Genomic DNA, 23,729 nt, shown 5'->3' with positions numbered 1-23,729 from the left:
CGGCACGACATCCCGCGGACGAAGCTTAATTAATTATGTCCCACTGATAACGTAAGATTTATCGTCTAGACGATATTAAATATCTGCGTTACCGGCGAAAGGTATTTGTAGAAATTATGCCGATCAATATATCGTATTTCGTGTTTGAAAAAATTCTACACCTACGGCGGTAATCAGGAACGAAACTCGGTTAGTTATTTAATTCGCAGGTATTTATGAGATTATCGAATATATGCGATATCCCGATAGTTCTTTACCAACCGCGAATTTGTGGTATTGCTATTTAACTCGGCATATCTTAGGAAATATTGTCCATGTTATATCGGCAGTTAAACATGGTCTCGCGACATGTTTAACTTTCTCAATGGAAGACAAGAAATTGAAAATGACGAACATTTAAACTTCTAGCGCTTCTCATTTGATTCACGAATCCGTTACGGAGAATAGTCTTTTATCTCGTATGGTATATCACTAAAATCATGAAATATAAAATGATTTTTTTATTTAAAAAAACTGTGACGTATTTAATTATGTAAATATCAAATTTACGACTTAATAGAAACCTACGATATTTGAATCCAATAAAAAAGAATAAAGTCCCGCAATAATTGTAATCTTTCCTGGCAAATATCCATTTTATTTTCTTAACCCTCTATAGCCTACAATCTTTTTCATTCGTGAAAACGTGGAATGTTATACATCCTCTCGTAAGTCTAATGCCACGATAAGAAAGGCGATGAGTACAAATAGTGAAACTGATATGCAACGTCACAATATAACGGCATAGAGGGGTAAGATGTAGTAACTACTAAATATCTTTACAGCACATTTTCGTCTTCTCTAAGTGTTGATAATGATAAAGATAGAAAATTCTGTGTTACTGAGAGATCGTGCTTCCGTCTTCTGTAATAATTACGCCCTAATTACGCCCGTCCAAATTTGCGATTGTCTAAAATTAATGGCGAATATTCGAAATCGAGATACACAGAACGTAAATCCGATTCAAGTATTGAGATAGCTATCGCAGATATCTCGAGTTAGTTACAATTTAAGCACATACGGTACGGTACGAGCTTTAAAACATAGTCGGTATTGCTCTTTTGTACTTACGGTTGCGTGATTCTTACTTACTCGACTAAAACATAAATTTATACGTGTTTTACACGATATAATCTCAGACGATCGCGGGAAAAAAGCATCGGTATCGAGTAATTTTCTTCTAAACCAAGTCCTTGGTTTTTACGCTACATTTTATATAAAAACAAAAATCTTAATGCACGAGCAATAGACTTTTTACGTGGTTTCTCGTCATATAAAAAGAGCAATGAATTCGATAAATTAAGGCTTAACCTTAATCCCTTTAATGCCCTTACAATATAATCGTTCGATGGCATAAGTTTAATCAATTCAGTAATGTATCGCGACATATGTATTTGATTCTGAGGCTCGGAAAAGTTAGCGGTAAATTTCGTCATAAACAAGGATCAGAATCTTAAACGATTTGATGCGTGAAAACGATCTAGAACATACAAATTTCGTTCTGCATAACATGTTAGAATTCTGTGATGATTCGTGCATGCGAACGGGGAATACAGTTACAGTGTTGATTGGCCATTCATACATGAGACATTCTTATGAAACAACCTTCTCGAAAAACATTATAAAAAAAAAAAATAAAAGTCCAGTTTCGAAGACTTCAAACTTTCGAATAAATAATTGCCGAGTAACCGCATTACTGCGTAATGGTGTTTAAGATCCGAAGTGCCGGTATCCTTTAACTTCATCTGACTGCTTTGATTCGCCTTAGAGGTGATTAAACGATATATGGATACAATGTATGTCATACGCATGCATCAGCCACTTTATAACTTATACATAAGCCATGCATAATTTTTACATGGTGCGTAGCGTCCTGTGTCACGGTCTGGAGATGGCTCAAGCTAAACACATCGCGCTACATATAATAATATATACAAGACTTACACATCTCAATTTCTTTTCTCTCTTCAGTTATATACAATTTTATTCATATATATTACGCCATACGTGCAGAGTGAATTGAGATTGATTAAAATAGACAAAAGTATTATTCCTCCGTAAAAAAAATTGCGTCATATTCCTTAACGAGTTTAACATTGATCGGTATTGGATTGATAAAAAAAGATGTTCTTTGTACTTTGCGGTTGCTTTCTCTTTTTAATATATATCTGCATTTATTTACTCTGTCGACGCATAAAATGCACAGCGCTTGAACTGTTATTTTTATTATCCGAGTAAACTCATTTTTATATAACGATTTATATGTGGTTGATGCATCCGTATTTTTAATGCAGTGCAGCATGGATTTACAAATAATGCTATGGTTAGAAGAAAAACTTCAGTACAAAAACATATTACAGAAAATATGTCACGTATTTATAAGTATGTATAGGTGCAATACACGTATATCGAATTTTCTTTACATGTGTATCAGGTATAAATATATATACTTATATATATATATGTATATATATATATTTATGTATGTATATAAAATGTATGACATCACTGTGAAAAAATGTTAATTTCAATCTTTTTCTACAATACTATGGGCATTATAAAGAATTAGATGCTGTCTATTTTAAAAAGAGAAGTCCATTCTAGAGTGCAGTTTTTATGTAGAATTTGTGATTTATTTCTTGCATGCATATGTGTATATGCATAAAATTGATTTAAATAATATCTAGTTTATTAGAAGCAAAATTAAACAATATCTTGTTTATTATCAGAATATTGCAACATATGTTGCTTTCGATACACATAATTCTGGCTTAAAATATTTCTCCATACAACGGATGGTTTGTAATTAAACAATCTCTTATGAATGAATCATATACAAAATGAGAAAATCGATTTCAGGACTAGCCTGTCAGTTGATCGCTCTATACGGAGTCGCGCATCATTTCCTATTATAAGAATAATTATTTTTCCTATTAGCAGAAAATGATTTTTTGAATTAACTACAATTAATTAATTTTGATAAAATTTCATTATTTTAATCAAACTTTTCCATTGCCAGCTTGACTTACATAATGCCATAAGTTAATGAATGCGGAATATAGAAAATTATTTTTATTAATAAAATGTTTATAGTTTTAAATCTGTTTACAATTAATGAAATATACATATGTAGATAAAAATAAAATTAATGTGTGATAAATTACACGCATTTAGATAATATTTAGAAGTATTAATTTTTAATAAATATAACAATTTTTGTGTCGGTTTGGATTATAACAATTTTTCTCTGTTGTTACTTTTATTAAAAATATTTAATGTATTTTATATTTATATTTATTTTTATATATATGTGAAAGGTTTAACATATTTCAAAAACAAAATGTTTAAATAATTACTTTAAGAAAGTAATACTGATTTACGTATAGTTTAGGTTTATTTTTATAAAATAATATTTTCATAAATCAGTAAATATTAATTCCATTATTTAAATACTTTATTTTTGAAATATATAATGCTAAACCTTAAAAAATTTAAGGCCGGGTCCAGACATGTATCAGATCACCGTATCGTATCAAGATATTTTCTTATAAAAAAATACGGATGTTGATAAAAATTATACGCCAAGACCTTGTTTTCAATCCGTATTCGTATCCCGTATCTTATAGACTGAAAACAAGAAGACAAGGCCTTGGGTTATCATTATATAACCAACATATCCATATTTTAATAAGAAAATATCATGATACGATACGATGATACGATGATGTGATATATATGATACGATATAAGAGGTTTAAATATGTATAAAAATAAATATAAATATAAAATATTTTTAATAAAAGTAACAACAGAGAGAAAAAAATTGTTATATTTATTCATTAAAAAATTTGTGAATAAATAATTTTTAATAAACATTGTATATTCATCTGAACAGAGGCATTAAAGGCATTAAAAATTAAACTGCACTAGAATGGAAAAAAATCTCTTAACTCATAATAAATCATACAGCATCTAAATTTTATGCGTTTGTTTTAGACTATAAAGAATCTATATATTAACATTTCTTCAGTACATTAGTAAAGTACGTAACAAATAACGTATGCAACCATACTGAGATGGAGGTGACTTTAATTATCATTATTTCACATGCCTTACCTGTAAATCCATGTCTAATTTGCGTAATGATGGAACTTATTTATAGTGCTAACTACATACTAGTTTTGTTATAATAATTTCTTCAATCCTAGTTTCAACCTTTCCTGAGCTGGATTCACTTTGATTTTTAATTGCTGAATTAAATCAAAAATTTTCAGAGAAGGTCCAACTTTGAAACCTGTTAGGTCTATTATTTGGTCCTTAGTGAGAGTCAGCAATGTCTTTCCATCTATTTTACGTTTACTGAAATTATCGCAATACGTCGCACAATCATTAACTCGAAGAAATTGTGCAACATCAAAGACATTCCACTCAGATGGCACTAAATCACCAGATTCCGAACCTCTTTGCACACCATCTGCTAGCCTTGGTATATATTTAGTACTTGCTGAAGTAACCTACAGATCAAATAAACCAGAATAGTCTATAATAATTCTAATTTTATTCTCAGATATTTGTGGAAGTGTCGTGATACTTGCATTAATGTATGACGTAGCGGTTCTTTCCTTGGGTGGTGGAGGGCTCTGTACTTCGCTTTGCGTGTCATTCAATGCTTGACCTTGTCCAGTAGTGGGACTAGGTAAAGTTTGGTCAGGTCCAGCTGGCTCTTGCGCCGTTTCCGGCTCTCTGCTCCTCTGTTCCGGTAAACTTTCTAGATCACGCTCTCTTTCAATTTTCGTTCCTTGAGCAGGTTCCAATTCTCGCCCGCGTTCGCGAGCCATACTAATACGTTCGCTCTGACGAGGTAGTATATTTTTGGAGCAAGACATCTTGCTACCTTTCTTCAGTTTTCTCTTAGCTTTACGTTTAAGGCCTCTTGGTGATTTTACTACGAGAATATACTCATAAATACAAAAAATATACATATATGGATAATATATGCGTAAATATACAAATGGTATGTACCAGTAGGACTAGTGTTTTTTACGAGTACACGCGGCCCTTCCAATTTGTGGTCGACAAGATCACACCATCCAACGGGATAAATATCTGGACTTTGACAGTCTAACCATTGATCATATTCATCTTCCCAACCATCGAAATGTACTCGTAGCAATCTGCCAATCACCCTAGTAATAGTAGCAACACAAACTAATCTAGGATCCATTAAATCAGCAGCTTCGAGTCTCATTCCTTCAATAAATCCGTGTTGAGGAATTTCCTAAAAAATAGATAAAAAGTTTATTTAGCATTATTACAAATTATAAGGAAGAACTACAAACTGCATTCATAAACATATAGAAAAATTACCCGATTAAATAATTGCATAGGAGCAGGTATAGTATTGGTCTCTGTTAGATATGCATCCCATGTAAATGTGGTAGGATCATAACCCTTTGGCGGCGTTAAAGGTAGACCATGTTGGGAACAAAAGCCAACTGGAAAAATACACGGCGAACACGAATGATAGCAAAACCAATCAGCGCCGCTCGCATCTTCGTCATAACTGTCAATGCGAATCATAATGTAATCCTTTTCCAAAACTTGCATAATCGTCGCCGCGCATATAGCCGAAAGATTGAGCGGATCGATAGCTTCTATTTTCATTCCTTCCTTAAACGTGTATGTGAGATGCATGTGATGACTCTTTGGCACATGAAAAAGATTCTCCGTTGCGTCGTCTTCGGATAATTTTGATTTACAAACACGATTCAAGTACTCGGGATACGCATCTAGTGTCTGTCCCACTTTCTTAGCCCAACCAACAGGGTGTATGAGGGGCGAGTCTTCGTGGCACCAAAACCCGTTATCCTCCGGCGGCGAATCGTAATATCTCACGTGCAAACGTTTACCAACTATCTTTTGTATCGTCGCCACTTTGACTTGCGAGATTCTGTTTTTATCTACTACTTCTAAATGAAGACCACATCGAAAACGAGATTTCATGCTTTCGTTCACTTTGCTATAGAAATTTGTCGGTAAAGTCCTTGCACCGGTTAATCGCCTCATCAAAAAGTCCTTCCAATCTTTGTACTTATTTGCGATCGCTGAAAAAAGAATTCAATATGTCAAATTTTTCCATGCGCACTTTTCTAAGATCAAACGAATTTTTTTCAACGAATTTTTTTCAATCGCACATTGTCATTCTGTTAGAAATAATTTCGATTACGTACTGTTAGGTGGAATAAGAGGTTTTCCAATTGTGGCACACCAACCAACGGGATGTATGTCGTTAGAACAAAGCGATACCCAAAAATCTTTGTCTGCATTGTGCCCGAAACCCTCGTACCTTAACAGAGCTCTGTATCCGCATATACGTAATACAGTCGCGACCCAAAACGAATCTGGGAAAGCCTCGCATACTTCATCACAGTCGGTATTTTCTACCTCTACTTTCATACCCACTGTGATATTGTCCCAAATCTCTGATATAGGAGCCTAAAAAGAAATAATAATATAACGAGACATCCGCAAAACTACATATGTAAAAGACAAAATAAGAAACTAACATGTTTGAAACAAGAGACTGGTGCAGCGCAAAATCCAGGTTCAACAAGCTGTGGTGTCCAATCGTAAGAACCTGCCATTTCCGCTGTTCTCTTTCTTCTAATCGGTAAATCCTCTGGCATTACTGGCTCTAATTTAACTTTGTCCTTTTCTGGATCGACAGATTCCTTGGTATCTACTTCTTCTTTTACAACAACCTAGAAAATTGAAACGTTTGTAGGATAAGAATGTGTTGTTTCTCGTCGCACATTTCCTGAGTGTGGATTCAGTATTATTAACTTACATCCGTCGATTTTGTTTCATTAAAGGACGTTTGGCTCACAGATATTGGCTGATCCGTCGAATGGGATGGACTATATGTGGAGTCAGCAGTAGGTGTTGTGTATTCTGAAGAACGTGCACACGCTCTACTGCAAAATCTACGCTCCTTTGTATAAAAGGCATGTTTTACACCAATAGCACCACATTTTTCACAAACAGCTATAAAATAAAAATTCAAGTCTTTAGTTTTCTACGATAGGAAGATATAGATGGTCAAGTCAACTTCATGTCTCGTTAAGTCCTTTTCTGTTTCTTCTTTTACTAATTGTAGCTCTAATTGTTGCAGATTACACTTACCTATACCATCTTTGCGAATAGGAATAAAATTTAGATCAGTATGAGGTTGATAAGCAATTGGTGTTTTCAAAACAAGTCCTGGATGCTTAATGGGCTTAATTTTTCGATTGCGATTGTCTTGGGTCTGAGTCGCCACATTGCTCACAATTTGTTCTCGTTCTTCATCACCCATGTAATCTTCTAATGTCAAATATTCACTCATCTCCGGCCTTTCAGATTGTGAATCGTAATCCTTGAAAAAAAAAAAAATAGGGAAATCATAATATTAAGAATACACGCGTGAAAATTAGATTGCATCTCTCTTCTTCGAAGACAGAACTCACTCGCTGTATCTCATGGGCGTCTACAGCCTCCATTGCCTCGTCGGGTTCCGAACACTCGTTTGAGAATTGTTGCGGTATGTAGCGTACCATAGTGGTAGGAGCAATGTGATGGTTTCTGAGATCTTCATAGGGATGCGAACCGTGTGAGAAAAATGGGCTTTCACCTTGACGAGGATCCAGCATGAGTTCGTGAGCAGGCTCCCCCATCATCATATCCCCCATCCATACCATCCCTAGTTGTTCAGGAAATCCAGGGATGGAAGTATACACTGTATTCATACACATATCCATTCCTACATTCACACGATTCACCAATTGTTACTTTTTAGCCGAATCATTAATGCAGAAATATTCTTTCGTAAGTTCTGTTCATAGGAAAGAATGTGTAATATATATTATTTCTTTAAAAAAATTTTTTTTTTAATTTAGAATTTAGGACAGATTTTACTGGAGCAATATTCCATGTGGAAGCTGTGCACGAACAGCATTATCGTCAATTAAACATTATTCGAGCTACATTTAGAATGTTGTCGACGTGTATTTTGGACGGATCTTATCACGCGTAGAATTTCCATTTACAATCTCCGGGCCGCGGAACGTGATTCCGTCCAGTATACACTTATCGCGCGATGCATAATCGTGAGAGAGCTATCGGGATTACGAGCTGCACGCTGATCGTGCTTTTTTGCCGCGCTATTTCGCGCAAATTTCCAGGTAGCGTTTATATTCGAGAAGCGACGCTAGGAAGTCTTGAGAAGCGTACTTTTATTTAACCCCACTTAACGTACAGTCGCGTGTCTCGCGCGCGTTTAACTTTAGTCGTTCCCGGGCGAGCGTTCGGTACGCAGAGTAAACGCGAAGGCTGATCCGGGAAGCGTCGCGTCGTCGTCGTCGTCGAGAGGAAGACTTCAAACGTCGCGTCGGCCCGGTCGGCGAGCGAATCGTGCCGTATAAGAAACCAAGTGCGTACCATTAGAAGCTTGCATGTCCATGACAAAGAGTCGTTCGTGGGTTTCCTCGACGTTTTCCACCTGTATTACCGCAGTCTACGCTTGTCGCAATGCACAAGTCCCATCTCGACAGGTGCAAAACACATCGCCACCGTTTGGATTTCGCCTCGCCCGAATTGAAGTCAGTCGAAATCCATCGTTTTTCGCGACATCCCCGAACAATAGGGCAAAACATTCGGCGGTAGGCCGTTCGCTTCGCCCCCCCCACTATTTTCGTCTTCCCTTGCCAGGCCGGGCAATTGCCGGTGGAATCAGTAGAAGCTGTAATGGCGGACTTGTCCAATGTTGAGATCGTCGTCCAATAGAAGAGTGCGCTTTCTAGAGATTAATTGTAAATAACGATATTTCCATCTTTAATGACCATTTCTATCAATGCAGTAATGGGAGCTTTCCAGCAAGCGACACAAGTCGACACAAGTGTCGTTTTGTCTTTGTTACTCATTGCTAAAAAAGAAAGATAGAACGACGTTTGTGTCGACTTGTGTCGCTTGCTGGAAAGCTCCCGATGTTAGTTTAATTGTTTATCCTTTTCTAATTCTTGTAGCAAGTAGAAAAAGATAAAAAGTAAATGTAAAGAAATTTCTCATATATATCTTCTATGAATTTACTCGTATTTTAGATTTATGAAAAATTCTGAAAAAGTCTTAAAATTTTCATGGAAATTCTGATTAATAATGAAATTCTGATTAATAATTAAAATCGAGCTTAAAATCTGGAAATGTGGATTTGGAAGTTTTTGTGGCGAACGGTATAGCGAATGAACGAATAACCAATAGATGCGCTCGATAGTTTGAAACGTTCGAACCGGAAGCAGGGGACTTTGACGCGCATCGAGTTGCGCGCCGTTGTGGTGTTGTGCGCCGTACGAAAGTGATGTCGCACGATACGTCACTCAATTTACGGGAGAATCTTTAACGATTTATTTGTGGTTTTTCTCGAGCTTGATTCTCCTGCAGTTTCTCGAGTAGAGCGCGACCCAACATTATGGTAAATATACACATTTTGGAATAGTGATTGACATTTGAGATTGGGATTGTATAACCTATAATGTCGTTGACGTTGACGTATGACAATTTGGCCACATGACTGAAGCTAGATACTTGAATTAGCGCGATTATTATTATTATCGGAAAAAATATCCGTTGGCGCGAAGAAGTAGATAGTAATTGAGATTCCGTTGCTATTAATTTAACAGATAAGACATTACGTTATTACGTGACACGCATTTGAGCAACATTTTAAACTTTACATTTCAGAGATGAAAGTTTTTTAAAACATACTAACGTATTCTTTTTTGGCAGTCTGCCATATTTAATTTTCAGAGCCTGCTGACTGTAATATTGTTGCTAATATGCACCTGTACCTATGTCAGATCGCTGGCACCAAACTTGTTTGACAAACGGCTGGGAAAGGTTGGGTACGTAAACGCTTTCATTAAGCAGCGTAAAAATTTATATATATGTGATATACATACTCTGTATATATCTAATAAATTCTTATTTTTAGTTTTCAGGGTACTTTTTGGAAATGTGCTAGGATTGGTGAAAGAAAAAGCCCGTATGTGGCTTTTTGCTGCGTCTGTATGGCCTTTAGTATTTTATTTTGGTCGTAACATTCCTACATGGGTCATCCTGGCCAATGCATTTGGTGTGTATTCCAAAATTATATCTTAATATATTTATGTATCTAAGGTCCGAGATGTGAGAAAATAAAAAGCAGTTTTGATATCCGTTTGTTCGATAAACAGCTATATTTGCCGTTTCAATAATACATTAAAAAATACACTCGTTTAAGCTAGACTTAAAGTCAAAACGAACGTCACTGCTAAATGCACGATAGTTTTTTTTTTCTTATTTGTCAACACGTTTTTTTCCCCCCCAAAGCTATATCATCCAATTTGAGCACATTTTCTCATTGTATTCTCATATATATTTTTCCTTCCTATAAACAACAACATTCTTTTAATATAGTTATTGTAAAGTTATTATATTGAGCATTCTGTGATATACAGGGTTCATTAGATAGGTACATTTAACATATTTTTGCTCTGTGTGGGATATGCTACCTTTTCTGCGACAGTAAACCACGCGATGTAACTAAGACTTGTATCCCGTATTGATGGACATTACAGCATTATTTAAGATCGTCAAATCGCTTTATCCCTTCTGCCAACCTTAATACTCTCTGACTGACAATGAGTTGAACATTGATATCGCTTTACATGGTCGTCTTAATTACAGAGCAAGATATGGTTCATAGTTTTGCGAGGAACATTAACTAAGTGATCTTTGTAGTATTGCTAGAAATTATAAGATTATTTGCTGTGTCAATTTTTCTTGTGTTTTTATACATAACATACATATATATCTACTCCATCATATACATGTATCATCAATGTGAAATGCACGTATGCAATTCTCTTTGATGGTAGCTGAGCATATCTTATACAAAAATTGGCAAAGCCGGGTTAAATTTAACGCGTTTTATTTAAAAAGCGATACATCGGTCATTCCTCGCGTTTAACCACTTATGCTATACCTATAACGTGGTCTTGCTTCATTGCCGACATATATTAAGGTACAGTATTTGTGTCTACAAGTAATTTAAAAAAATACATAAAATAACCGAAGTGATCTATAAATATTTCCCTAAAGTGTGGTATGCTATTATATGTGCTACAGATATGGATCTTATTTCGGATATGACGTGATAACGCTCGCTATGATGCCAAGTATAATATCGATTCGCTTTCTTACATCACAATAAACAAAGATATTATCGTCTTATCTCTTACATACAAATTAGTATGCTAATTATTTGTCTGCATTTGGGTACGATCGCACAATTGCTCGGAAAGTTCGTGTGATTCATCGATGAAGACGTATTACAATGGCAACGTAACGGATGTTCACTTTAACTGAGTCGTCACTGTCGTTACGAGATATATATGCATATCAAGATTGCAATTCGCACGGCGTCAGCGATTAAATTCTGCGGGCTCTTACCCGTTGTCGACGACAGTGACAGCTCATTTCAGATAGACACCCTGCATATATAAGGCTTTTGACGCTAACGTTATAAAATTACCCCAAGTTACCTATTAATTTCACAAAAAAAAAAGAAATAATCATTCGCTCTTCGAATAATAAAAATCTCTTCCTCGTATTTTTAACTCTCAGACAGCGATGCCTATTTTTCTATTTTTTTTATTTTGTTCAATAATCAAGTGTCAATCACTTAATTTTTCTATTTATTATTTCAGATTTATTTATTTATTTATTATTCGTTTATTTCCATGTTTGTTTCATTTCATTAATATTCTAATAAAACAAATAATTTATGTGAACGAAAGTTTATTTTATAATAAAAATAAACATAATTGTAGGATAGCTTAGAATAAACCGTACTAAGTGTTTTGCTGTCTGAGAATTAAAATTATCCAGATAGTGCTATATATTTAATCCAACCAAAGAGCACGTTTCACACCCGAACTTCTCGCACGTTAGCAACGGATAAAGGGGTCATAAAAAATACATTCGTAAGCGTCTTTCCGTAAAAATCCGCAGCGGTTATCTCGGGTAACATTCGCTCGCATTAACGGATCAGACTCCCTTCCCTCCTTCCTCCCCGTTTCTACCATGCCACGCGTCTAAGTGTTCGCTTCCCTATGATCTTACCCTGTAAAAGCGTCCAAGTGTTCGCTTCCCTTTCGATCTTTCCTCGACGTGCTGCTAAGAACGTTGATCTGGCTAATTAAACGGAAGAGTTAGTTCTTTCATCAGTCCTGGTCGTCGTTGTCTGAGAATCGTTTCCCCCGTGTTTTTCGATTGCGAGACTTCTTGTGTGAGTGCTTCTTTCGCTTATCACTCACTGTCGGATCGACGAACACAATTCCATGGCTCGCAGAATAATTCCTTTTGCGAAGGGGTAGAACTATCGTCGGTCGTCGTTCTCGTAATTCTCATCACCTTACGTCTTATCGCACCGTCGAGAACAATACAAGACAGAGCGGTAAGACGACCCGCTTGCTGGCGATGACTGCAGACGCGTCGCTACGATCCTTGAGATTCTGGTGGTTGTCATTGTGGTTGTTGTGCTTAAAGGCATTACCCTGGTCCTTGATTGAGGGAGCACGCGGATCCGCGGTGGTCGATGTGGTCGCGTACCTGTTGTTGTAAATCAATCGCGCCGTGCTCTTCTGCATCGCCGGCGTGCTCACTTGCTGATAGAAAACCCGATTGACCATCGTCCCTTGCCCGGGCTTTGACTTGCCTCGGTTCAGTCGCTTCCAGTTGGTCGAGGTGACGCGGGTGGGCACGGTTACGCGCTCGATCTCTGAAAATATCCACGTGAATCATGGACAGGGTAAACCGAGACGCTTCGCTTTTCGGACGTGTCTCCTTTCTCTTTTTTTAGAAACCGACGCGTTTTTTTAGTCATGCTTTTTTTATCCGTAACCGTCAATAATAAATTTAAATAATGTAGATATGTATCATATTTTGCTTTTCGAAGATCCGAATATATACTGTTAAAAATAGTTAAATTATTATTGCGATTGAAAAGAATAGTAAATTTTAGAATAGTATCTTTAATGGTGCTTGAAATTTACTTATTTTTATATTATTGTAAAAAATATCGTTAAAAGTAACGCGCGACACCAATCATATCTATACTGGAATTTCGAGTGTAGATATAACAGAACTATATTGTTGATGATTTTTGTTTGATTATCATTAGGGGATGACGTATTTATTCCGTCTTATGTATACATGTATATATATGATTACTCACCATATACCCTGAGAGTCGCCTCGGCCTTTCCCATACTTGAGGAGGCTGAGCACGTGTATTCGCCCAAATCCGTTTTCTCCAAGCGTCTTATCTTCAACACGATCGTCGTCTTCCATTCCTCGTCGGGGTCTCCTCGCTCGTCGATTTCGTATCTGCCTCTGCATTGACATATCACTTACGTTTAACGTCCGCGATAGGGAAAATAGATTCCGTTATTCGACATCTCGTTAGAATAACCCGGAATCGCCGCCGGGATCGATATCCGAAATCGCGGTGACCGAGGTCAGGAGCGATTTAGCAAAAAGCAATTTGCTAAACGCGGAACGTTTTGTCTCTTATCACCGAGGAGATTGTCGAACAACGGATTTGAACTACGCCCGGGGATCGGTAGACCAAACTGTCAATATTGTCTCGGTACATACCCGCTCATGATAACTTGCTCCTTCCGCATCCACAAGTTAATCGTCTTGGGATAAGCCTCGATTAAGCAGATTAGCGACACGTTTGTATCCAGGGGAGAACTGAGCAGCTGATTCGGTGCTTTTGCGCTAGGAGGGACTGCAAAGGCAAAGAAATGAGAGAGCAATAATCTGATTTTTACATTTACATATGTTGTTTGTATTTCATTTCATTTCTGCATTTTTTCTGCTAATGCAAATAACATGTTTTTTTTTTAAACGATTTAATTTCCTATGTAATGGCATAGTGTAGGTAATGTTATTAAACGTATTCTATTATTGTCACAATAATAGAACAATCATTAAATTGGATAAACGGTCCTGTCTGTCTATCAATTGATTTCAATCTCGATTTGATAATGCCGGGTATAAAACGTTATAAATCGTTTTCAAGTACTCACAATTTACTTTTAGATTAACCCTCTTGCTGACCGCCGGAGGCACTTCGTTTCTAGCTATGCAAAGATAAGCCCCCATTTGCCTCCTGTCTACCCTGGTTAATTCTAGCCTCTCGCCGGACAGGTTGTCCACTAGAAAATCGTACGTTGTATGAATATCTCGTTGAAAGCTGCTCCCTCGTCGACCATATAAGCCGACGTGTTAACGTGGCCTGAGTAATTATTCACGAAATACGCCTTCGGGGCACGCAATGATAAGCAGAATATGAATTTGTAGCAAAATTTGTCGTTGGAATTTACTATCTTTGGTGGCTCAGCTTAATATTTCTGCCTTGAGGGATATGTAAACTTGCTAAGGGATATGTAATATTTAATTAATCCTCATTTCACTTTTTAATCAAACCTAAAGATGTAGATACGCAATTTTTTTCATTTATTACCGTGTTGTATTAGTGTAATAAAACTTGCAGCGATATTTGTATTTCAGCATGATTGATGAAAACGATGATTGATCATGTGAAACGAGTAGAAGTGTTATTATTATAGCTCATAAATGACAACGATAAACTAATCTAGTTAATTAGAAAAATTTTCAATCTTGTATTATATTTTATATTATTATATATTATTATATCATATTTGAAATACAGTTTATCATTAAAAATGATAACGAAATTTTGAAAATCCATATTTTTGCTACGTGTTTACAATTTCCATTATCCAATGAGGAATTGCATTGAGCGTGCGTATGTAGCACGCGCTTTTCAAATAACTGAAAGATAATGAATTATATTATTATCGAACGAACGGCCGACATAAATCACATGTGGAATGTGTCGTTCCATATTCGCGATAAAATGTGTCAGAAGTTTAATAAGATCGATCAAAAATACAAGATACGTTGATTTGTTCTGACAGCTGACGAATTCGCACAGCACTATACTCACTTGTATTAAATTAACAATTGTCGCATATTTGATTGCATTATCGAGTACGGAAATAACGTCTTTTTATTTCAGAATTTAATTATTGCGCACCACATTTTCATTAATTGTTAATCAAATAACGTGACAGTTTGGAAAAGCAAATTATATCTGGAAAAATACAATAATTTTCATTATATTAACAATAAATTAACATAATTGATGATATTATTAATAGTTTGCATAATATTAATATTATATAACAGTTTTTTACTATGCGGTATTAATGTTTTTAAAAGATAAAAGCCTGGTATAGTTTATTATGGTATTATTTGAACCTTTCTTCTATATAAAAATCAGAATAAATTACATATACATTTTACATCGCGGTTAATATACATGCATCGAACAATGATACGAAGCTTCGAAAACTATAACTGATAAATGAAATATATATACAATGAATTTATAAAAGTCTTTCATTGAAAAGCATTGTAAAAGTATGTATTATGCGTTACACACCCTTCGGAACTGCATCGAGCTGTATCGGAAATCGATTGATTGCTAAAATTTGTCTCTCTAGCACGACGTCAATCATTTCAATTGAACGTCAATAGTTATACAAGCGCACTCGTTTAATTCCGCGTGAGTCGCTGGCACTCGCATGATGTTGCAAGTATTTCTTTCAACCGGTCGATCTATTCGCGGCGCGCGATCCACCACGCGACTGCACAAAATTCCTCGAGTGCGGGTGTCTTGCGAAATGCAGCGGAACTCGACGTGCCCGAAGGATATTGAAAGTCATTGCGGACAAACTAATCTCTATTCGATGGAACGTGTTCCGCCGTAATTGCTTTCGATCGGGAGCACCTACGTGTGTGAATTTACGATGTCTTCATATCCCTTTAAAACGCTTGACTATTTGATTGAGACACGTCGGATTACCGGGATTATTCTAATAGCGCATAAGCAAAGGTATTAAAACGTTTGCGAAGATATTAAAAGTCGGGATTTTTTCAAAATTTTTATACCGATTTCATATACTTTAGGAGAAAAAAAAGATTATTTATTATAATTTTCAAACCTTCATAACACATTTGATTTAAATTGATTTCTCTAAAAAGAAGAGCAAAAGCTTCCCTTCTCATTCTAAGTTTCGAGTAAAAATTCCTTTCTATCATTATTGAGCATAAACCCGTAGTAAATACCCAATTAAATCCACAATAATGTTACGCAATGTAAATAGGAACGGGAATAATTAGTTCGCGTTGTGCGGTTTTCCTCGCGGAGAGACATTTCATTCCGGAACAAACGCCAGTTTCACATGACGTTAGGCGTGACGTAAAGAGACGACAATTACGGAGATCGAAAGTGACAACCCTGGATCTCGGGATCTCGGAGCGATATCCTACCTTGTATCAACGGATCGTGAACACCCCTGACGAGTATGAAATCACTTTTCTCGCGTCGCCAGAACACGCGAGGGGGCGGCCGTCCGGACGCGTTGCATGACAACGTGGCGTTCTCACCCTCGAGAACGGAGACCTCGCCGTCCGAGGTACCGGAACTTAGGATATCGGGCGGCACTGGAAGAAAGAGATCGAATAATACTTCATCAGATGAGATAATAACGCGTTTAAAATTATATTACAACAACTATGCCAAAAAACTTACACCATTATCACGTCATTTTAATCATTATCTCTGATTCTTTTTTGGGACATATTATATCTTTTATTTGAAAATGACGTACAGTTATACGATCCCTCCAAACTTAGCGTCGAAAAAGATACGAGGATACGAATGTTGTGTCTATGCAAATACGTTAAAATAAAGCTAAAATGAAATATGCAGTAAAATAAGATAAAATAACCTGCGCAAAATGTCTCCACGATAAGGAAGAATTATTTTACGAATAGTTGTACTATCTAATTCACACAACACATATATCATAGTGAATTACAAGGACTGTGAAGAATACGTTGTCAAAAATTTATGACTGTAGAACAAGAATTTTTCCACCAACATAATTCCTTATGCGCGTTCTTTATGAAATTAATCTCCTATTACTAATATGTGTTTGTTTTTAAATACGCTATCCACAGGAGCATTTTATTCCGTACAGAATGCAAAATGCGGAAAATTAATTCCGCATACATTTTAATGGCGTTTGAAAAAACAATCGTGAAACTCTTAAATTAATATTTTATATTATAACTGATTTCATTTTGCTCCTATATCGAACGCTGGGAGCATGTGTAAAGCAAATAACAAAAAGAATAGTAAAACAGTCGAGTAACAAGCACGTTTTCTAAACTGCATTGTGTGTATACGAAATGTAAAGTACACTGATCGTTATATCCGTGTAAGCCCTTCGTGGAATGAAACGAATTTCCCGATATCTCACGTGTCCTTCTATCACAAATTTAACAAATTCAACACGTGTCTGAGAATTATGACGAAATTTCACCCGACATCACGCGCCGCGTTGTCTAAGAAACAATTTACAAATGGGATCGAAATCGCGTGTCACGTGAAACAATATATCTTCATGTGAGTCTCTTCGGCCGAAACGGAACTTCGCGAACGAAGACTGGCAGGTACGCGGACTATAAAGAATCGGCATTACCGATCATTCTAACACAATTTAACCCGGCCATTGCTGCGACATTGGCGAAGACGACCGAAAAGTCATCTCGAAATCATTCCCGTCACACTCGACGGAAATGAAATATCGGCGGGCGATCCCTCCTCGAAGAATGGTCTTCTAATGGAATTCCATCCAATTCGAAGAGTCGTTCGATTCATTTCAATTACAATGATCCAGAGCTGAAGTATGTCGCTATATAACATACGCTGCGTACAGACGAGTCGAACGATGAGAAAAAAAAAGGGATGGCATTTTCTCGTATTTCTACGTAAAGGAATTTCATTCCATTCAGCAGCGAGAGGGACCGCTTTTTGGTGTCCGACGACGAACAAGCACGCACGCAATGGAACGCATTCCCGGTTTATCCTTTGGCTCGTCCCCGTTTCTCCCTCACGCACAAAGTAGATGATATTAGTCGGCTCGTCGCGCGTCGGCGCGATATAAAATTGTGCATTTTATGATACCGTAACGGCGTACAACGAGCTGCGCGCACTTGCCGAAATTGAAGCGGCTCCGAGGATGTTTCATCTAGTATATTACCGATACATAAAACGAACGGAGCAAATATTAAAGTTGCGCGTGTTACGTTGATATAATTAACGTTAAAAGAAGATAATGTAAATTCGATAGAAACAGTTTAGTTGCGATCTTTGCGAGCTACAAAGTATGAGCATCCATCAGCTGACGAAGTCAACGAACACCAGTAGACTTTCTGCCAGGTAGACTTTCGAACTTCGTTATCGCGTTTAATTAAACTATAAATTAAAGCGCAGCCGTTAGCGTTTCTTATATGACCGATAATGCTCCTTGTAAACTAACTCCCCGGAATCGATATTACATCCTCTTCCTGGAAGGAAACACGTGTTACTAATTAAGTTTGCTCGAATAACTCACCCACGGCGGACGTGCCAAATTATTTAATGAATTCCTTGACGGAATTAAGGGATCTGATGTTTGAAGACCGAGGATTTTCAAACTTTTCTAAAGTCAATTAACGTCGGTGCATTGGAATCTCTTCCAACCATAAATTAGCAAGCGTATAACGCTACAATTACACCTTACGCATTGTGTTCGCGTCATCATCATTATCCTGCACGAACACGCGTAACGAGGGATCTCCGTATTGCGCGAGATCCATATGCACGTGTATATGCAGCGGCCTATTCAAACGCGCCGCTCCAGCGGCGAGGCACGCATATTTTCCGGCCCTAAAGCCGGCCCAGTCTAATCGAAACGCGGTGCGTGCGTGCGTACGTGACGTCTCTGCCAACAGCCGCAAACCTGGCCGGTCGGCCGGAATGCGACGTAACGCGTGCAATTATGCATACCTAGGACGTCCACGCATCCCAGCTGGCTCAACATGGGCTTGGTGTTGAGTTGGCACATGTAACAGCCACGATCGGCCTCCTTCAGCCCCCGAATATGCAACTGCCAAGTGGCCTCCTCGTCCTCCCGCGATTGCGTCTGGTTCTTCGTCTTGGCGTTCTCCAGGGTGACGAAGAATCGAGTCGACTGGATAACCTTGCGATCGCCCATCGATAGGATCGTCTGATCTTCGGCACGTAGCCATCCCACCTGCGGAATATAGTGACAACGAGATATCAAGACTTTCCTTCATAAAGATGACGAGAGATCCGCGGATTTTTCGTTAACGGAAAATTACTGGGAAGAATTAACCGGACGGATTGTTTTTCCTCACCGAGCGCGAATTCGAATCACCGAATGAATACCTATTCCTCTTACGTGAAATTTCACTGAGAATTCAACGGAATTTTCGGCAATGGTATAAATTATCACTCCATAACGACGCGCAAATACCGGAGTAAATGTATAGGATGTTTTGCCACTGCGTCATCATTTAATGACAAATTCGCAATTTAATATCGTTTTTTTTTTCTTTAACCAGCGAAACGCACGATAGTAAGGATAATATAACAGTTTTCTGTTGAAATCAACAAGAATCATCTGTCATAAATGTTCTGGGATACTTGAAACTAATCTTCCTGTTTAAAAAGTAACAGGAAAGATCACTATTGGAGAAATGGCGTTACTTCGCTTAAGTTATCTTCCCGTCGCGGAATGTTATTTTTACGCGACTTTAATGGAACTACGCGAACGTCTGTTTTATTTTCCAAAGGTTAGTGGGTAGATGCACTAGAGGAGAATATCCGCTTAAGGAATATTGTAAAATGCTACAACTTCTCAAAGATCATCATTATTATAAATGAAAGAAAAACATTAAAATTATATAAGATCATGAGTAAATAATCATTTCTTCTAATAAATGTTTTAATATGTTATTAAAATTTATATTAAACGCCTTTCGAAAATTCATATTTACTGATGTAAGTAATCCAGATTTAGTGATCGCTCGCTAGTACACATTTGCTTCATATTTTTTTTCCGAAGAGTTGATTCAGGCTATTAACTTGGGATAGCTCGGTGCATAACCCATAATGATATTCAGCAACCGCGCACGTAGATTAACATCAGACATCGTCTTTCGCTCGTGTCCCGCTACGGGTTTGACGAAGCCAATATGAACGAGATGCTCTCCGAACAATATTATATCGCGCGCTATCGTCAAGTGCACACGTATGTGTCTTCGTACATGTATGCACGTGTGTATGTGTGCACGTCGGCAGTAATTGCTTTTAGGCAAGTACGCATATTGTACCGGCTTGCACCCCGGGTCGGGCCGGTGCGGTTGGCGGCGGCATTGCGGGAATCAGCGACGACGAAAGGTTCAATTTAACGTCGTATCTAGGTACCATCGCTTCACTTAACCGCCGCCAGCCTTCGTCGCGTTATCTCTAACGATGCACTTGGTAATTAATCTCAAGTGACTGTTGTGCGACCCATATAACCACCTCTGGCCATACGCGTGCGGCCAGTTACATGACGTGCTTGGGCGCAACCTGGGGTGGTGTGTTACCCATACACCTGCGCGACACGCGTGTTACCTTGCCGCAACCTCAGCGGCGAGCTCAGACGAAGGGGTTGATCGCTGAAAACAAGGTTAATTGGCCTTAAGGACGTACATTAATATATGTCGAGGACGTTTACTTGACGCGCATTGATACAGAATAGTGACCGTAGAGTTATGACGTAGAAGCATATCGTGTAATAAATAGTAATAAAAGGTTATCTTTTTTCAAGAAAACGTTCAAACATGCACATTAAAGATGATTTAAAATGTTAGATAGAATACTGATATAAATCAATAAATTATTAGCATATATCAATTTTTGTACTCGATATAAATATGGCTTGTGATATTAAATTTTGAATCCTTCTTCTTATAAAAACATAAAATTACAGTATAAGTATACAGCTAGATTTCAGAGGCACTTTCTAAAGCCTTTTGTTTTTCAAAATGTGGAAATGTATAAAACGTCTGGGCTGGCACACAAAAATTAGAGATAAACTGGTAGATTAAATTTATTCTCTCTGTGAAACGATATTTAAAACTAGAAAATTAAAAAAATATTGAAATTTTTTGTTTAAACGACTGATTATGATTTTCTGTGAGAAAGGGAGTTTCCCTTTGTGTAACAATGTTATTTGTGATTATGGTAATGGGAAAGCGGCGGACCGTGCGCCGCATAGCTTAATCGAATCGATGTATAAGTAGTTCAATATAAATCGAGTTTCCGGTAAAAGCGAGCATTTACGCGAAAAACGGAATGCCTTTAGCTATCGAAGAAACGGAAAGGGGTTAAATGAGAGAAAACTGAAAGATGACGGAAGTCGCCGTTTGAATTCTTTCTTTATCGAGGTACAATCGACGGCGCTTTAAGTACATTGTCACGAAGGAATAACAGTTTGTTCTCTATGAAAGGAGGGGCACACTATCGACGTCGACTGTGGGGTCATTATCCCTATGGAGAAGATAACGATTCGTTCGATTCTATCCCGGAATAATACTGTTCCTCCTCCTCTGCGGAAACGGCATGCTTATCGCATAAAAAGCTCTCGAGGACTTAAACGGCGACTTAGTTCAGCATTTTGCATGGTCACGATCCTAAGAATCGGCGACCGTAGTAAGTAATCCATGATCCGAAAGGATAATTAATGAAATATAAATCTGAGGTTTCTATTTTGCTGCACGTTTAGGATGGTATTATTTCCTTCTTTTAGCTTTGTTGTGATTCCAACAATAAAGGGCATATTTTAATCGCTAATCCTCTAACGCATTATACTTTTGACTGAATTCCCCCCCCCCCTCCCGAGGTTACTCGATATCCCATTGAAATAGTATAATTTTTTTTCAATATTCATATAGGCACATTACATGTAATCGGTTTACGTATAAAATCGAATATGATACATACATCAACAATGCATCAACAATTTACGATTAGTCAATTTTTGATAGTTTTTTTAGCAGGGTATAAAATTGTAAGCGTATAAAATTGTATAATAGATATTCTTTATATTTTAATATATTATATATTTTTTTAATTTAGTCATTAATAACTGTACTGCATATTCAATCGACTCTCAAAAGATAAATGCGGTAGATTACATTCGTGTCAAGACGGCTTTCATTATGGATGCTCAATATGCTTAGTGATAATCCTTCGCATCAAAGAGACTTTGATACTAATTAGAGATCTTCTCTTCGTGCATAAAGCAGTTCAGTGTTGAAAGTTTCCTTTAATTAAATATGTAAATAATAGATAGAAATATTTAAATCCAATTTATTGCTGTAAAATATAAAAAATATAAAGTGTTTGATAATGGACGATTTGAATAAAAGCCAACTTATTAATTTTATAATCAATTGGAGAAGATGCCATTTTTTAGCTGGATCTTGGTAGCCTAATAATAAATCTCTGTGTGAATTTTGTACACTTTTTCCACTCAGTAAACTGGCTACTTGTCGATCTTAACACACAAGCTATTGTTGGAACAGTAAATCTGTATACTTAAATCGATAATCGAGTTTTATGCTAATAAGCATTCTTTTAAAATCACTGTAAAGAATTTATTGCGAAAAACGCTGATCACGATCACGGATAGGGAGATCCAGGTTCGAACCTTAGCTGGGGTGATATTTTTCGCAATAAATTCTTTACAGTGATTTTTAAAAAAACGCTTTTTAACATCAAAAGCATTATTGATTTAAGTGTGTGGATTTACTGTTCCAACAACAAATTGTATTTTAAGACAAATAATTGGCGTGTAGTTTAGGTACTGATTGTGAATTAGAAAAACGATATAAAATTCACATAGAAATATTATTATTAGGCTACCAAGATGTAGCCCGACTGAAAATGGCATCTTCTCTAGTTGATTGTAAGATTCATATCGGTCCAGTTTCACTTATTATTATCTATTTATAATTTATAATATTTATTTAAATTATTCAATAATGATATTTACGTAACATTACATATTTATATAATATTATACATTACATAAGTTATGTTTAAGAATGTTGATTAATGTCGATTAACATTGAATCAATTTATTTATAAATGTGCATCGGTGAGAAGTACAAAAAATTAGTTTATTATTAAAAGTATAACTCCATAATATAATGGAATATATATTCATATACTCTCACATGCCGTAACAATTGAAACGTGTTAAATAAATCGCATCTACACGACAATTATCAAGCACCTAATTGATCGAATCTGTTGTAGTAGATCGCGCGCAGTGATTGCGCGCGGAATTGAATTTAATGAGATTAACCAGGATATTCGTTGCGTAATCTGCTTGAGTCCTTTGAGCAGGCTAACTGATTGTCCCGATAGAAACGTTACACGCCAATCGTTGTACACGATTTCTTCTTTTCGTCGCAGCTCGAGAGTTACTTCTCCCGAGTGTGCAGTTTCATTGTGTGCCTTAATTTAATAACTGAAATACTATTTCTCTAGTTATTCGTACGTACATTCGTACTTGCGCTACCCTCGTCTCTCCGAGTGCGCTTTTATCCGGGGATTT

General features: G+C 36.9%; 3 protein-coding genes across 5 annotated transcripts in view; 1 reads left to right on the top strand and 2 right to left on the bottom strand.

The window, feature by feature from the left end:
• Window positions 1-485: 485 nt before the first annotated feature.
• On the bottom strand, window positions 486-8,748 carry LOC139771303 (polycomb protein Sfmbt). Of its 2 annotated transcripts, none has more exons than XM_071703966.1 (10): window positions 8,515-8,748; window positions 7,545-7,813; window positions 7,222-7,453; window positions 6,887-7,083; window positions 6,606-6,800; window positions 6,270-6,534; window positions 5,407-6,143; window positions 5,062-5,317; window positions 4,635-4,984; window positions 486-4,553 (listed from the first exon to the last, which is right to left on the bottom strand). In XM_071703966.1, the coding sequence occupies exons 1-10, from the start codon at window positions 8,534-8,536 to the stop codon at window positions 4,224-4,226; spliced, it is 2,853 nt and encodes a 950-aa protein (XP_071560067.1). In that variant the 5' UTR covers window positions 8,537-8,748; the 3' UTR covers window positions 486-4,223. The 2 variants fall into 2 exon arrangements, with proteins under 2 accessions (XP_071560067.1, XP_071560068.1); XM_071703967.1 differs by having other exon boundaries at window positions 7,545-7,777.
• A 632-nt stretch (window positions 8,749-9,380) lies between these two features.
• On the top strand, window positions 9,381-10,281 carry Ksh (transmembrane protein 167A-like protein ksh). Its single transcript, XM_071703965.1, has 3 exons — window positions 9,381-9,541; window positions 9,856-9,971; window positions 10,061-10,281. Exons 1-3 carry the CDS (start codon window positions 9,539-9,541, stop codon window positions 10,164-10,166), a joined length of 225 nt encoding a protein of 74 aa, XP_071560066.1. The 5' UTR covers window positions 9,381-9,538; the 3' UTR covers window positions 10,167-10,281.
• LOC139771300 (lachesin) overlaps window positions 10,282-23,729 on the bottom strand; it is a 50,888-nt gene continuing 37,440 nt past the window's right edge. For both annotated transcript variants that reach the window (XM_071703961.1, XM_071703962.1), the window contains 6 exons: window positions 19,103-19,349; window positions 16,537-16,710; window positions 14,205-14,333; window positions 13,768-13,903; window positions 13,346-13,503; window positions 10,282-12,889 (listed from right to left, as the gene is read on the bottom strand). In XM_071703961.1, coding sequence (XP_071560062.1) covers window positions 12,531-12,889; window positions 13,346-13,503; window positions 13,768-13,903; window positions 14,205-14,333; window positions 16,537-16,710; window positions 19,103-19,349 — 1,203 coding nt within the window. In that variant the 3' untranslated portion in view covers window positions 10,282-12,530. The remainder of the gene's footprint in view (window positions 12,890-13,345; window positions 13,504-13,767; window positions 13,904-14,204; window positions 14,334-16,536; window positions 16,711-19,102; window positions 19,350-23,729) is intronic.

This window comes from Temnothorax nylanderi, unplaced genomic scaffold (genome assembly GCF_030848795.1).
Source record: "Temnothorax nylanderi isolate EJ_2023f unplaced genomic scaffold, tnyl_v1.0 TNYL_tig0038_pilon, whole genome shotgun sequence".
In the NCBI taxonomy this organism is placed as follows: domain Eukaryota; kingdom Metazoa; phylum Arthropoda; class Insecta; order Hymenoptera; family Formicidae; genus Temnothorax; species Temnothorax nylanderi.
The sequence above is the reverse complement of the archived record's forward strand: the minus strand, read 5'-3'. Positions and strand labels throughout refer to the sequence as shown.